The sequence below is a fragment of the Sphaeramia orbicularis genome, chromosome 22, assembly GCF_902148855.1.
Source record: "Sphaeramia orbicularis chromosome 22, fSphaOr1.1, whole genome shotgun sequence".
Taxonomy (NCBI): Eukaryota; Metazoa; Chordata; class Actinopteri; order Kurtiformes; family Apogonidae; genus Sphaeramia; species Sphaeramia orbicularis.
This window is the reverse complement of record NC_043978.1, coordinates 9,693,021-9,710,125: the sequence shown is the minus strand read 5'-3', so window position 1 is coordinate 9,710,125 and position 17,105 is coordinate 9,693,021. Positions and strand designations below refer to the sequence as shown.

Here is a 17,105-nt window from a genome sequence, read left to right as displayed (position 1 = left end):
GACGAAGAGACGAAGAGGGAAGTTCGGGACAAAAAGTCGTCACTGCCCTCCAAAGAAACGACACCCAACCTCCCACCCGTCCTGCTGCAGCCACCTCCCCTCCGGCCTCCTCCTTCCGTCCAATTGAAGCGGAGGAGACCACAAAGGAGAACGTACATGACTTTGTGATGGAGATTATTGACTGACCTCATTGGCGTTAAAAAGCAAAGAGAACCAGAGTGAAGAACCGAACCAGGCCGAGTCCAACCAGACCAGAGTTCTGCCACCGTTACCCAGATCAGAGACAAGGTACGGGTTCTATAACACCCATTAGAATGAGAACAAGAGGCTTATGGGTCAAATAAACCAGGCAAAGGGGAGACTTTATAGATTATAACATATAAGCACAGAAATCCATTAGTCAGTATGTGATAGAACAGTGAATATGCAACATTTCAGTTCTAAATATTAGACCACATTTAACAACATGAAATCATTGAAAAGTCAGTGTTTAGGCTCCAAACAGTCTCATCAGAGCAGAAAATTCTGTGGAAACTGAAATGAGCCATTAACATTAATATGAACACTATAAACTGCAAATGAATAAAACAACAAAAATAAACATATAGAAATCACAGATCGACTGTTTATAAAACAAAGTACCTTATGAATCAACCAAAAAAATAACTATATTTGGCTTTTTTTTTTCCAAATTGGATGAGTTTTAAACCGAATGTCAAACTCAAAATTATTAATCAATAAATCTTAAATATTAACATTACCAAATTCTTTTCAGTTCAGTCATGTTTATTATTTGAAGCTGTTTTATCCACTGAAAGTCCGTTTTAATAATCTCATAAACTGATGCCAGTAGTTTGTAAAATGTCCCTACAGAGGCCATTTTATAGGTGTGTCTAATAAAATAAGAAAGGACCAGAAATATGACAAAGAAACATCACAAATGGATAAAACTGAAGAAAACAGTGTATTTTGTTCTGATTTCTGCAATTGAATCATGCATTTTGTCATGGGTTGTCTGTCTTTGTACTTTTGTTAATGACTTCGCTCAGTTCAATACAGAAAATGAACGGTAATGTCAAAAAATTAAAAGAAAGACCAAAGAAAGAAATAAAACAAGATGGAAATAAAAGAATGAAAATGTGTAAAAATAACGTATGAGGATGACAGTGATAAAAACACAAGGCAGTGTATAAATAAAAACCCAAAGAGGAGGGTTTAATGTCCTAATGGTAATATATAGACGTGTTATCCACTGACGGCCACTAGGAGTCACTCCTTAAATTCTTATAGATTTACATTAACTTCCCTCTAAAAATACTGTCAGTATTAGTTACCATGAGTCATTCAAGTTCATTTGGACTTTACTGATTAATTAATTAGATTTTAGAGCAAATCAAAGCAAAAGAGTCAAACTTTCACAGCTTGGTTTATTGAATAAAACATTTTTTCCCCAGACAATTAGGACTGTAGTGTGGCTAATATGTAGCATTTAGCATAGCTCACCCCTAATTCCTAACCCTCCTGCAGCCATGCCCTTATGTCCAAATATGGCACTTTCCAGCGCAGAAAGAGGAAACCAATGGGTGGCGACAGAAAACAGAGCATCTAAGGCACCTCCTCCAAACCCTCCTTCCCTCTTTGTGAAGGGGGGTGGAGGCAGGTTGGTCATGGCGATATGGCTCATCAGAGGCTTAAGTTGTCAAACTGAACAGTGAGAACAGAATCGAATGCAGGTTTTTTTAAAATATTCAAATCAAAAAGCAACAACGCAACCAAACAGAAATGAGAACAGTCATCAGCGAACTCTGCAGGAGTCGAAATAATGGAGATGAAAACACTTCCCGTCCCGTTTGACCTCATATATCTGTACATTTAGAGGACAAATGAATCCAAAGTAGCAAAAGTTATCTTAGTTACTGTGCTCAGTGAGGCGGAGTAATTCAATAAATCGCATCACGGATCAAAACTTGGAGGATGTAATGACTCAATTTCTCTGTTTCTTTTGCAAGTCAAGTAATTTAAAAGCTAATCAGTTTCCAGTCTTCATTTATTTCTGAAAATCAAGAAGAAATCAGGCTGAAAACTTTGCTACGATATTTGAATATGTAAATTTACAGTGAAAATGATGTGGGTCTGTATTAAACATGGGTACGTTTCCGACCCTGAGGTGAACATACTGTATCTAGAACCCATCCAGAGTCCTTAACGAGCCAACGAAGTTCAAACCACAATATTTATTAGGATTCAAAAGTCAAATCCACTGCCGTGACTCATAATGAAAGGTGAAGAATCAGCTATCAACCCATCAGAGACATCCTGTTGTATTATTCGTCTTATTTTTCTTTCATAAATGGTTAATAACTTAACATTCTCCCAAAATATATAAAAACAGAAGTCTGATTCTTCTACCTCTGTTTGTCACGGAGCCTCCAGAGTCAGTAGAACAATGACATGGACTTCAACTCCAACAAAATGACCAGATTTACAAAAAAAAACTGGTTTTCCATCCATTTATCTGTTCTAGGTGTTGCGTAGTAGAGGTAAAAATTAAAAGGAATTCACATCCTGAAAGAGAGAAACTTGAAAATGCAACACAAACAACAAAACAGTGACTTGAAAATGTGGTTTGATTTGTACGAAAACAACATAATTCATCATTTTCTGGAAAGTTTACCTTCATTTGTGAATAAACATCCCATTCCTCTCATTCCTGATCACAGGCCCTGATAATCCTGATCACTCCGGCATTGATCAGTCTGTATGATGTTAAAGACTTGAGAGGACACTTGACTGCATAAACAGTCCAATACAACAGCCTAGACCTAAACTAAGGAACTGCCTGGATTTAAGTGAGCAGATAGTACGGATCCCTCCATGGGTCAGTACAACAGTGGTTTCAGAATGTTTCAGCTGGCAATAGTGATTGAACTCTACAGATGCAGTCACTGTCCTCTCAGTCTCTAACGTCCTGAAACCACAGGCGGTTCTAACTCATGTTCTTCAGGTTCCACATTCAGCACAATTTTATCTCCAGTGGCGGACCAGTACAATAATAGTGTAAAAACCTACAATTAATGGACAAAGTTCTCTGTTTAGTGCAAAAAAGTAACCTTAAAATTCTGACAATATTTACATTACAAAGTACCAAACAAAAAGGATGTGAATTACCTGAAAAACAAAACAAAAAAGATCTTAATTTTAACAGTAATACGCTAAAACATCACTAAAACATCACTAAACCCCACTAAAACAACACTAAAACACACCTAAAACACGCTAAAATAACACTTAAAACACAGCTAAAATCCCACTAAAGCAACGCTAAACAATGCTAAACACACAGCTAAAACCCCACTACAAACAACGCTAAAACAAAGCTAAAACAATGCTAAAACACAGCTAAAACCCCACTAAACAATGCTAAAACAAAGCTAAAACAATACTAAAAACCAGCTAAAACCCCACTAAAACAATGCTAAACACAGCTAAAATCCCACCTAAAGCAACGCTAAAACAATGCTAAAGCACAGCTAAAACCCCACTAAAACAACGCTAAAACAAGCTAAAACAATGCTAAAACACAGCTAAAACCCACTAAAACAATGCTAAAACAGCTAAAATCCCACTAAAACAACGCTAAAACACAGCTAAAACAATGCTAAAACACAGCTAAAGCCCCACTAAAACAACGCTAAAAGACAACTAAAACCCCACTAAAACAACACTAAAACACAACTAAACATGCTAAAACATTGCTAAAGCACAGCTAAAACCCCATTAAAAGAACGCTAAAACACAGCTAAACACCCCACTAAAACAATGCTAAAACACAGCTAAAACAACACTAAAAACAACACTAAAACAACACTAGAACACCACTAAAATACCGCTAAAACGTGCTGAAAACTCCACTAAACGCTGCTAAAAGTAATAGAAATCTTCCATCTCTCTCTCACTGACTGCACTCTCTAAGCTCCGCCCTCTTCCATTTACTCTTTCCGTGACTCTACACTGGTGTTACGTGGGCTTTAGTTTGGTCTAAGTCCAGGTTGTGGTCTCTGGTCGGACCCTGATCCAGACTCCTCCCTGTGTCCTCCAGGTTTTGGGAACACTCCCACCGTCCGCTCCACCTCCGTAAGGCGACTTCTACAACTACCTGTCCTTATCGTCCCATGACAGCGACTGCGGCGAGGTGGTCCAGTGCTCCGAGGAGAAGGGCTCCACGCCGGCGCCGTACGCCATCCCATCATACACCTCTCCCAGCCCGAGCCCGGATGTGTTCGCCGCCGCTCCTCCCACCCCCAGGTTCAGGAAACGCCTTCTCCGGTTTGGAACTAGACACTGAAAAGCACAAGGAGGAGGCGGGTCCGAGTCCTGCGGCGTCCCCGCCCCCCAGCCCTGACATCCGCGACGAGGGAGACCCTGTTCTCCGCCTGCACCGAGGAGGTGTACCTGGGCCCCCCCCTCTGCTACAGCATGGCGCTCCCCAAGAAACCACGCAGGGATTTGGGCTTTTCAGAACCGGAGTTGGACGGGATCGGACTCAAACCCATCGGTATCTGAGTCCAGATGGAGGTGAGAGGCGGGAGCTACCACAACCAGAAAAGCCCCCCCTCCCCCGGGGACTACACCTCCCTGTCCAACCTCAGGAGGCCCCCTCCTCTGGACGCCAGGCGAGGTGAGGACCCGTACCTCGGAGGAGAAGGCCTGGCCGGCTGCTGCTGCCGGCGCCGGCGTTGGGCGGGAGGCAGAGGAGTGGTAATGAGGGGCCCCTTATCTTATCCCCCGGCGCGTGTCGCCCCGATAGCTCCTCCGCCGCCCAATGTTTTGGCAGATACTAAAGCGCTTGAATCCAATATGGGCGCCCGTAATGACCAAGATAAGTGTCTGCAGCGCCGCTACAAATCCTCAAAAGAGCCGGCCGCCACCGCCACGCGTATTAATTCCCAAAAATTAACTGCTCGGGCGATGAGAGAGGCAGATACGGTGGAGGGGGAGGAAGAGGGAGGCGAAGGGGAGGAGAGGGAGGAGAGAGTCCACAGCAGGAAACACGACCAAGCAGGTTAGTGTCGAGTCTGATCCGACTATCGAGGACATTATACAGGGCCCTGATAGCACACTTCACCTCTCTACTCCAGGGTATTAGTCCGAGCCGAGCTGATAGTGCACTTCACCTCTCTACTCCAGGTATTAGTCCGAACCGAACTGTAGTACACTTCACCTCTCTACTCCAGGCATTAGTCGAGCCGAGCCGATAGCACACTTCACCTCTCTACTCCAGGTATTAGGTCTGAGCCAAGCACGATAGCACACTTCACCTATCTCTCCAGGTATTAGTCGGAGCCGAGCCCCTCAGGGGATGAATGTAATGAGGCCGGTGTGTGTGGTTCTCTCATTTCCATTTGAGCTGCTCTGTCTCTAACCTTCTCCTCCTGCTTGTTGTCCTGTCTCGTCTTTTCCTCCTATCATCTCCTTAAACTGTTTCCTTTTGTTCCTAATCCCTGCGTCTCCTCCCTCTCCTCCTGTAATCTCCTCCTCCTCTGCTCATCCATCTCTTCCTCTTATTTTCCATATAATGTCCCTTCATCTCCTCCTTCTCCTCCTCTCTGTCTTTAACCCTTCAGTGTCTGGGTTGGACCCTCCACTTTTTAACATAATGGGTCAAACTGACCCACTTCAAATCCATGTGTTTTTACGACTGTCAGGTTAAACAGTCATTTCTGTTATATCTAGATTTTTAAAAAATATATCTATTTTAATCTTTTATATTTTTCTATTATTATTATATTATTATTCTTATTCTATTATATTATTATTATTATTATATTTTTACATTTTAACTCTTTATTTTTTTTTATATTTTGAAAATATGCAATGCAAAGTATTATAGTATATAATAAATAGTCTATAATTTAATAGTATGTACCAGTAATAGAACAGTGTCACCTGAATATTAGAATGAGTCAAAGGTTCAGATGTAATTCATATATAAATTAATGCGGGTCATTTTGACCCACCTATAAAATGTACTAATACAAAAAGTGCAATTATATAACATCTATAGAAGGTCAATTAAAATGTAAATGTCATGTCAATAAACATGTTGTTTTGTGGAATACCTGGAGTATGAAATCTTAACTTTTCATTACAGTAAAATAATGACCAGGTCATTTAGACCCATTTATCTACAGGTGAATCCAGGTTATAACACACCTAATAATTCCAGAGAAATTCAGTACCATTAACTTCACATTAACAGAAACGTCTATAGAATGAAAAACTACAGACGAGTTCAATGACAAAGAGTGAGTTTAAAATGTTCAGAATGTCGTACAAACTTAGATTTAGTCCATTATTCTCATCTCATCTCTTTAGTTTACCTCCATCCATCCTCTTCCTCTTCCCCCTCCTCCATCCTCCATCCATCATGTATTACAGCACCTCCTCCTCCTTCTCTTCCTCTCCTTTATTCATTCACTCACATATTACAGCGCCTCCTCCTCTCCTCTCTCCTCCTCCCTTTTCATTCACATCATGTATTACAGCACCTCCTCCCCTTCTCTTCCTCCTCTTTATTCATTCACTCACATATTACAGTGCCTCCTCCTCTTCCTCCTCCTCCCCTTTTCATTCAATCATGTTTACAGTGCCTCCTCCTCTTCCTCCTCTTTCTCCTCCTCCTCCTCTTTTCATTCACTCATGTATTACAGCGCCTCCTCCTCCTCCTCCTCCATTCACTCATGTATTACAGCGCCTCCTCCTCTTTCTCCTCGTCCTCCTCATTTCATTCACTCATGTATTACAGTGCCTTCTCCTCTTCCTCCTCTTTCTCCTCCTTCTCCTTTCATTCACTCATGTATTACAGCGCCTCCTCCTCTTCCTCCATTCACTCATGTATTACAGCGCCTCCTCCTCTTCCTCCTCCTCCTCTTTATCATTCACTCAGTATTACAGCGCCTCTCCTCCTCCTCCATTCACTCATGTATTACAGCGCCTCCTCCTCTCTTCCTCCTCCTCTTTATTCATTCATCAAGTATTACAGCCTCCTCCTCCTCCTCCATTCACTCATGTATTACAGCGCCTCCTCCTCTTTCTTCTCCTCTCTCTTCTCCTCCTCCTCCTCCATTCACTCATGTATTACAGCCTCCTCCTCTTCCTCCTCCTCCTCTTTTCATTCACTCATGTATTACAGTGCCTCCTCCTTTCCTCCTCCTCTTTCCCTCCATTCTCCCTCCTCTTCCTTGTCCTCCTTCTCCTCCTCCTCCTCTTTTCATTCACTCATGTATTACAGTGCTCCTCCTCTTCCTCCCTCTTTCTCCTCCATCCTCCCTCCTCCTCCTCCTCCTCCTCCATCCATCATGTATTACAGCACCTCCTTCTGTCCAAACTGCTCAGACCAGTTGAGTTAAAGCTTCTTTATCAAACTTTTCTGAATATTTTCTTACATTCTTTGTCGTTCATATATTTGAGTCCATTTCTTCTCCACATTCTTCTCTCGTCTTATGTTTTTTTACATTCCTCCTCCTCCTCCTCCTCCTCCATCGTCCTCCTCCTCATCTCTCTTTCCTCCCTCAGGTGTTAATGGAAGGGGGAGGATTTGCAGACTTCTCACTTTTTGCGTTTAAAAGGTTAAGGTCCACAGAACAACATCAGCATAATTACTATCAGTCAGATTTCATTAGGATTCATCAGCTAAGAGCTTTCCCTTCCGCAGTGATCGTTTCAATTCATTTCATCGCTGAATTAGCGTGTTTGTGCTCTTTTTAAGTTTTCTATTTCCTTATGCAAATCAGCCCGATGCTGTTTTTTTTTTTTTTTTTTTTCAACCTTGCTGCCTCCTCTGTTTATCAACTTTACTCCCTTAAAGAGGACGAGGCTCAGCTGAAGAGCGCGTTTCATTTTGGAACCTGGAGTCGTTTCCTACCTGGGAATGTTCATGTGGGATGGAGTCAGGATATGGGAGGAGTCACCTTCATGGATCTGCAGAGGGTCGATCCAGACCAGAGTTGATCCAGACAGGGCTGATCCAGACCAGGGCTGATCCAGACCAGAGCTGTCGAACTAGACCAGACCAGTAGAATAAGAACAGAAAAACACAGATGTGATGACAGCTCAGCCCATCTGTCAGTGGTTCTTTTCATATTCAACTGAGAATCCACAATCAGAAAATGAAAAAAAAAAAAAAAAAAGATTTGTTATTTCATTATTCATGTACAAATCAAAAATTTAAAAAAAAACTGTTGTTTTTATTCTTTTGATTATTCGCACAAATTAAAAATTGGAAATAATCAAATGGACCAAATGTGGGGTTTCATGTTGACGTTTTTAGATCTGATTTGGTGTGACCCTGCAGTTCCTGACTTGTTGGTGTGTAACCAAAGTGTCTTGTCCTTGGATTGTCTCCCATTGACCCACTGTTTTAGACAAAGCAACAACAACTGGAAGATCAGTAGATCTGTTGGTAATTGGATTTTCCTTTCAGAAACAAAATAAAAACTAGTGGTTAATTGATTTTCATTTTAAAATAGAATAATTAAAATTGAATTTTATGGTGTTTTTTTTTTTCTGTGTCAAAACAGATAAACCAAATTTAAGAAACTGATGGATTTTCATTTTCTTTAATAATAAAGACAGTACCAACAGAAACGGAAAAAACGGACCAAGAACTTGAGACTTTTTGTCAGATGTTGTCATTTTCACGGAAAGAGCGCTGATGCCATCGAGGTCACAAAGATTCTTACGAACGATGGGTTTGTACGAATCTTCCAGTTCGTACAAAATCTGGACATTGCAGACATGCTCTTCCATGAATGTCTTCAAACTCCAGATTTCGCGGAGGTTGTGTTTGCATCGGGGTCTGTCTGTTAGCAAGATAACTCCAAAAGTTTAGGATGGATTTGGATGAAATTTTCAGGAAATGTTGATACTGACACAAGGAACAAATGATTGAATGTTGGTGGTGATCGGGGGGGGGGGGGGGGGGGGGGGGGGGGCGCTGATCTACCTTGGGAGAGGTCTGCGCTCTCCGAGTGCTTTTCTAGTTGTCGTTGTCATTAGTCATTTTTACTGGAACAAAGTGCTGCTACTGACAGTTAATGTGTTGGAATCAAAGTTAGAATAGTTTGGGATTTTTCATATAGTTTAGTTTTATTTAGTTTTGACTTTTTTTCTCTAATTCAGTTAGTTTTAATTTGTTTTTAGAGCAGGTTTGCTAGTTTATATTAGTTTTCATTTTTTTGTAAATGCTAGTTTTAGTTAGTGTTAGGGTTTTTTTTATGTCTTTTCTTCTCCATCGTATTCAAATAAATCCCAGACAGGACTCTGCTGCTTTCTCCCAACTTTAGTCTCCATGTTCCAGGTAGAGTGGGGACCAGAAGACGACTGGAAACCACAAGTGAACACAAGTGACGGGCCGTGAAGTACTCTATGGCGCCGCTAGCTAAAATTGCTAGAGCAAATAAATCGCTCTCGTACCAATCCGACATTGACCAAAAACGAAAACGAAGGGAATTTTATCCATAATTTTTATCTGTTTTAGTTAGTTTTCTAAGCACACAATACAGTTTCAGTTAGTTATCTTTTTTTTTCTTTTAATTATAGTTTTTATTTATTTTAGTTAACGAAAATGTTTTTACAATTCTAGTTTTTGGCATTTTGTTAGTTTTCGTTAACAATAATAACCTTGGTTGGAAAGAGCGTTTGTCAATCAATCCACCAGGGGGCACCGCTCTGAATTAACCATACTGGACAAATACCGCAAAGAAGAGGAAAGTTTTTTGAGTCGAAGAAGAAGAAGCAAGTCAATACTAATAATACCCAACACGGTGCTGACAGAGGAACGCATTTTTCGGAGGTTGACAACGCAAAAAGTGAAACCACCTTCCAGAGTGGAAGTGTGGAAAAAGCTCCAGTGTGGCATCACCGTCTGAGGGGTTTAAAACCACACAGAGCAGAGTTTACGTCACTGACACACGCCTGAACAGGAAAACAACAACATGTGACGGACCTTCCAGTTGATCTAGCCTCCAAGAGTGTGTTCAGCAGCTGTCATGGATCTGTAAAGACAGCAGTAGAGCAGAGAAGGAAGACATTCTGTGACTGGTTCTAGGACAGAACAGGAACAGAAGTAGAACGGTTCTAGGCAGGTGTTTGGTCTGGGTGGTGGTGGTGGTGCCACCTGGTGTCCAGACTACATCCACAAATAGGACAGTTCACACACTTCAGTGTCCGTCTGTAGGCAGATTTACCCCAAAACCCACGTCTAAACGCGGAATTAAAGTGAGAACGCAACGCCACTGTTGTGTTTTCAGTTCAGAGCATTACCGTCGAAGCGTAGCCCAGACTCCAACCAACCTGTTTCCAGAGTTTTCAGTCCATTCTCAGCATTTTTCTAGGGTTTCCAGTCTGTCCAGGGTTTTCAGTCTATTTTCAGTCTTTTACTAGTGTTTTATGTCTATTTACAGTGTGTTTCCAGTGCTTTCAGTGTGTTTTCAGTCTATTATCAATCTTTTACTAGTGTTTTCAGTGTGGTTTTCAGTCTGTTTCTAGTGTTTTCAGTGTGTTCTCAGTGTTTTCAGTGTGTTCTCAGTCTATTTCAGTCTTTTTCTAGTGTTTTCGGTGTTTTCAGTCTATGTTCAGTCTTTTTCTAGTGTTTTATGTCAGTTTCCAGTCTATTTCCAGTGTGTTTCCAGTGTTTTCATTGTTTTCAGTCTATTTTCAGTCTTTTTCTAGTGTTTTCTCTGCGTTTTCTCTGTGTTTTCAGTCTTTTTCTAGTGTTTTCTGTGTGTTTTCTGTGTGTTTTCAGTCTATTTTCAGTCTTTTTTCTAGTGGTTTTCTGTGTGTTTTCAGTCTATTTTCAGTCTTTTTTCTTGTGTTTTGGGTGTGTTTTCTGTGTTTTCAGTTAATGTTCAGTCTTTTTCTAGTGTTTCCAGTGGATTTTCAGTGGATTTTCAGTCTATTTTCAGTCTTTTCTAGTGTTTTCAGTGTTTTCTGTGTGTTTTCAGTTATATTCAGTCTTTTTCTAGTGTTTCCAGTGGATTTTCAGTGGGTTTTCAGTCTATTTTCAGTCTTTTTTCTAGTGTTTCCAGTGGATTTTTAGGTCTATTTTCAGTCCTTTTTCTAGTGTTTTCAGTGTTTTCTGTGTTTTCAGTTTATATTCAGTCTTTTTTCTAGTGTTTCCAGTGGATTTTCAGTCTATTTTCGGTCTTTTTTTCTATTGTCTTCAGTGGGTGTTTTCAGTCTATTTGCAGTCTGTTTCCATGTTTTCAGTCCATTCTCAGTGTTTCCAGTATTTCCAGTCTGTTTCCGGTGTTTCGGTGTTTTTTCAGTCTATTTTCTGTCTGTTTCCAGTGTTTTCTGTGTGTTTTAAGTCTGTTTTGGCATTTCCAGTCTTTTTCCAGTACTCTACTTTTCCAGTGTGGATGTGTTTCTGAGTCTGCATGTCAGTCGGATAACGCTGCACAAGTCTTACAAAGCGATTAGTTGTGAACCCATTAAGAGCGCAGGGTGATGGGGGGACAGAATTGTTTTCGGCCTGATGCTCGTTGGTTTAATTTGCAACTTTTCATCAGTTTGGGCTCAAAGAAAGAACAAGCCGATTAGAAAACAAAGACAACAGCGTTGGGGGGCTGATAACGCCGTTTTGATTGATTCTCCTCGGTTTGTTTGTCTCTCGTTTCCTCAACGACTCTGAGGGAAAAGAGGAAAGTGGAGGAGTTTGTTTCTTCTGTCGTTTGTACTCTTGGATGTTTTCATGTTTATTCTCGTCCTCTTTCTGCTCCGTCTCTTGCAGTCAGCTGTCAGTCAAACCAAAACGGACCGCACAGGGGCGGAGCGAGCCTCAGTAAGACCGCCCACGGCGAGGACGGGGACTGTTAGAGTAAGTTCATCCATGAGTAAAACAGGTCTGGTGTTGTATGTTTGTACGTATCTTATACAGATACAACAGAAATGATAATGCAGTTACAGGAGCTGCTGGTTTAAAGGACTTAGCATCAAACGTCTGCAACGACAAGTCCAGAAAAGATGGGGCATTGTATTAAAAAACAAAAAACAAAAACAGACCCTCAACTATTTGAAAATCTCATAAACCCATATTTTATTCCCAAAAGACACATAAAACATATTAAATGCTTCATCTAATGCAGGGGTGTCTACTTTCAGCCCAATGTGATCTCAAGCAGTCCAGACCAGTAAAATACTAGACATAATAATCTTTACATAAATAATAATAATAATAATAATGGATTGGATTTATATAGCGCCTTTCAATCAAAATAATCAAAATTTTTCCCTTTGTTTTAGTGTGAAACTGTGATTAACCTGAACAACCATGTACGAGCTGACATTTCTCAAGAAGAATAAGTGAAGTTTCAACAAATTATGTCTCAGCTTACTGTTAACACAATGTACAGATCACAATGAATCTATTATTTTGTTTTAAAATGTAACTTTTCTGTACATTTTCAGGTTGTTCATATTTGTTCAGATTATTCCCATTTTATTGGGATGATAGTTTGTAAAAGTAAATACTTTCATTTTGCAATTTGACACAGTTGACAAATTGCAATATCTAATATCTTCAATGCAGTTTTTCATTTTGTAAATTCATCCTGCGGGCGGGTTGGAACCTTGGCGGTTGATTTTGGCTTCCGGGCCATATGTTTGACACCCCTGATCTAAAGGCACCATAAAGTTGTTCCAAGTCCATGTATCCAGTGTGGATCATCTCCTCATCTGTAATCCTAAACCTGTATGTTATTCACAAAGAACAAAGACGATCTGTTTAATATTTAAACGAAGGAAAGTTAAAATTAATGTCATTTTTATTCTACTGTAGCAACATGTCTGTAAAAAGTCATGAAAGATGCAACAAAGGCTGGAAAAGAAGTGGACCTAAAAAGAAAAGGAAATAAAGCAGATAAAGTTAATAAATCTGAGAAAAAGTGAATTTTGAAGCCTTAGAATATTAGTGAATGTGTCCTGGATGTGGCTGAACTTCAGGTCCTCAGGCTGCACTGCATTAAAACCAAACAGGATTCTTTGATGAAGTCAGTGCATGAGCTGAGGAACGCATCAAACAACCACCGACACATCCACGAACACACGTTAGAGCTCCGTCATGTAAAAAAAAAGAACCATATGGGAGCATGATTCAGAACCAGTACCTAAACTCATTTCAAATGGACTGAAATAAGGTCGGACCAATCAGAAGGTGAGCTGGTGTTGGTAACATGGACTACAGAGGACCGGGAACACTGGACCTGTCAGGGTCAGGTCCAAATCCTAAATCAGCTTCAACATCTGGACAGAACCTTCCATGTGGGAGGGTTAGATCCACCTCTGGTCTGTCCAGACCACCACTTATACAGAGACCATCTGGACCAAAAGAGTCCTGGTCCTGAACCGGCCTTCACCAAACACCATCCAGGACCTACACCAGACCAGAACCAGACCAGAACCAGCCCTCTTAAGTCCATCATCTAGTCCAGACGTTCACAGACTGATGTTAAAGAACAGAAGGTCCCCAGTGGAACATGACCATCACAGTCCACCTGACCTCATCTGTTCCCAGTTTAACCATCTGAGACGTCATCTGTGTTCTACTAGGAATAAAATATGGGTTTATGAGATTGGAAAACCATTTGTTTTTGGTTTTATTTATATTTATACAGTGTTTTAACTTATATAGAATAGGAGTCAGATCCTCTTCGGCCCAGGAGAAGAAAAGATGCTGCTTTTTTCTTCTTTCTTTCTTTCTTTTTTTTTTTTTTTTTTTTTTTTTTTTTTTTTTTACATTAAATTACCTTTTTTTGGAAACAGTGTGATGCACCAGCTTTTTTTAGATACTTTTTTTAAATTATTATTTTCTGATGGAATGTCCATTGCAGTGGACATTATTTTATGTATTTTTATTTTTTTAAATAAGCTGTGAAACTCTGGGCTCCGACAGACGACAGAAAGCATCCTTGGGTCTGAGTAGGATTACAGCAGAAAGAATTTTATTGAAACTAAATTACACAATGACAATATTCTATTCTATTCTATTCTGTTCTGTTCTGTTCTATTGATTATATTCTATTTAATTCTATTCTATTCTGTTCTATTGTATTCTATTTATTTTCTATTATTGTCTATTCTTCTATTCTATTCTATTTTATTTGATTATATTCTATTTAATTTATTCAGTTCTATTGTATTCTATTATTTTCTATTCTGTTCTATTCTATTTGATTCTATTTTATTTTATTTTTTCTATTTGATTCTATTCTATTCCATTTTATTCTGTTCGGTTCTGTTGTATTCTGTTCTATTGTATTGTATTCTATTCTGTTTAATTCTATTCTATATGTGAAATCATCAGTGAAACAGGGTAAATAATTGTTTCTAAGTGTTGACCTCTACAAAGCGTCAGTAAAAGAACACAGTGGATGCAGGTAAACAACACAGATGGCAACATTTCCCATAATTCTTTGCATATTTCAGTGCTTTTTAGACGCGTTTTATTTGCTTTTTATGTCATTGTCATTATTTTTTCTCTGTGAAACAAACCATAAAAGTGCAGAAAGAACAAAGACCATCAGTGATACAACCTGTGTGTGTGTGTGTGTGTGTGTGTGTGTGTGTGCATGCGTGTGTGTGTGTGTCTGTGTGTGTGTGTGTGTGTGTAGAGGAGAGTGTGCGATGCAGCTGCCCAACGGGCGCCTCCGGGGCCAAGCGAAACCTACTGCCCCCATCCGATGCACAGCGACACACACCGTGCACACACACACCACACCACACACACACACACACACACAACGACACACAGACAGACACACACCCCGAGGGCAGGGCTGAGAGTCCAGGTAGAAACTGTGACAGCCCAACAGCTGCAGGTTAGACAGAATGTTTCACAACACCCACACACACACACATACACACACACACACACATCATGGTGGTGATGCGTACAGCTGGTCCTGACCCCCGTGGCGTGGCCCGATCTCGCCCCACCTGTTCACACACACACATGCAGGTGCAATTAAAGCAATCGCGGATGCGGCTCATGATGCGCTCTGTGACCCAGACAGCAGAAGGTCTGCAGCAAAACACACACCGGACGGACGGACAGGGAGGGGAGGGGGGGGTCCATCACTGACTCATGGGTTTTAAAGTTTCATAGGAAATCAGAGCAGAAAACAAAGCGAATATTTGATGAAACGCTCTGAACCCAGTGGAAAACAGAATAAAACACAAACAAAAGAATACAAATCGACACAATAATCCACACAATGAAGAAAATAGTCAACCAAATCAAAACAAAATAACAATACACTAAATAATCAATAATATGAGCAACACCGAACAACAAAGGACAGCAGAACTATACAAAAACAGTGGATAAATGTATTAATCAATCCATAAAATTAACAAAATAATCAATACAATGAATTAAAAGGCCAACCAAATAAACACAATGAAGAAAATAATCAACCAAAATAACAAAAATGCACAAAATAATCAACACAATGCACAAAAAATAAATAATATGAACAAATCTGAAGAAAATAATAATAAACAAAATGAACAAAGTGTTCAAAAGAGTCAATAAAATCAATAAAATAAACAAAAAAAATCAGTGACATCAACAAAATTATCAATGAAATTAAAAAATGAACAAAATAGTCCATGAAATGAAAAAAAACAACAAAATAATCAATGAAATGAACAAAATAACCAAAGAAAACCAACAAAAATGAACAAAATAATCAATAAAATCAATTAAAATGAACAAAATAATCAATAAAATCAACAAAATGAACAAAATAATCTGATCTGAATTTTTTCCCTGTGTTTTATCTTATAAAGCTCATAACATTCACTTTTTTTTTTTTTTACAGATTTTTTTTACAGATTTTTCTGCCGTCGTCTCATCACGTTGCGTTCGTGCTCATGACAGAACATTCGTTTGTTTTCTTTCGTCTTTTTCTAACGTCGTGTGTTTTTCTCCCTGTTTGGTTTATTTTCTGTTTTTGATGTTTAATGGCAGATAAACCTCATGTGACTTATTTCTTCCTGGGAGGCGGGGCTAACGGGCTCTTCCTGTGTCTCCTCCCTCTTCCAGAAGCCGCCGCCCACGGGAGCGCTGACCTCCAGGATCCAGCTGTAACAGGGGCCTGTCCTCCGTCCTCTAACGCCCAGCAGGTCTCCCTCCTGGGCTTCATCTCTCCCACCTCCCCCTCTCTGCTCCTGGAGCCTTTCACACCTCTGATCTCCTGACTCTCTCTGCTGTCCCTGAACACATCTTTCAAAGACTGGACTCTAAACTCATAGTGACCTAAAAATAATGACGCAGGTCCAACATTTTCCAACATTTAAGCAGCATTGTAGCAGGACAGTGTGGACATGTTACACATAAAATAAAGGTTTAGCATCTTAACAGTTACTTACAAAGGAAATAATGTAGTGGAATTACACCCAACAGCTACTTTAATGTGATTTTTACAATTAAGAAGATAAAAAAGTAGATTAATCAACACATTTCAGGTCAGAGATGAAATGAAAGCAAATGTTTAAGCTTGGAGACCTTCAGCTGTGAAGGAGGAATCAGCTCCAACTCCTTATTAATGATCATTTTCTGTTTTTTAAGCCTGTTTTTTTTAATTATCGCTCAAATGAATCTGAGAATATGTGACTGATGCCACATGGACGGAACAGATAAGAACGAGGAGAATGAGGAAAGTGTGGATGTAGGGAATGAAGGGAGTGGAAGAACCGGGATCAGATGGACTGGACTGGTTTTGGATTGGATCATCTAAAGGGACGCTGTGCTGTGATTGGCTGTTGTCGTCTCTGAATAACCTTCGTACAATGAAGCACAAATGGAGTTTATTACATGGTCGGTGTTTTAGTTTAGTTACAAATGCAATTTGATTGACACTAAACGTATGAAACGCTTATGAAATATGGATGAAACTGTTGGGAGAAGTAGAGATGAAACATTTGACTCAAACTGAATAAGAATTAATCACAAAACTATTTTAACAGTATTTTGCATCATTTTAATGTTAAAATACCAGTTTTTCTACATCTTTCAGTCATTTTGATCATTTACAAACATAGTT

At 39.8% G+C, this 17,105-nt stretch overlaps 1 protein-coding gene across 1 annotated transcript in view; it reads left to right on the top strand.

The window, feature by feature from the left end:
• Positions 1–4,563, top strand: part of akap6 (A kinase (PRKA) anchor protein 6) — a 371,391-nt gene extending 366,828 nt beyond the window's left edge. Inside the window, 8 exon segments of the mRNA XM_030127062.1 lie at positions 1–45; positions 47–103; positions 105–180; positions 183–240; positions 4,079–4,134; positions 4,137–4,305; positions 4,307–4,415; positions 4,417–4,563. Of these exon segments, the coding sequence (XP_029982922.1) occupies positions 1–45; positions 47–103; positions 105–180; positions 183–240; positions 4,079–4,134; positions 4,137–4,305; positions 4,307–4,415; positions 4,417–4,563 (717 nt within the window).
• Positions 4,564–17,105: the final 12,542 nt, after the last annotated feature.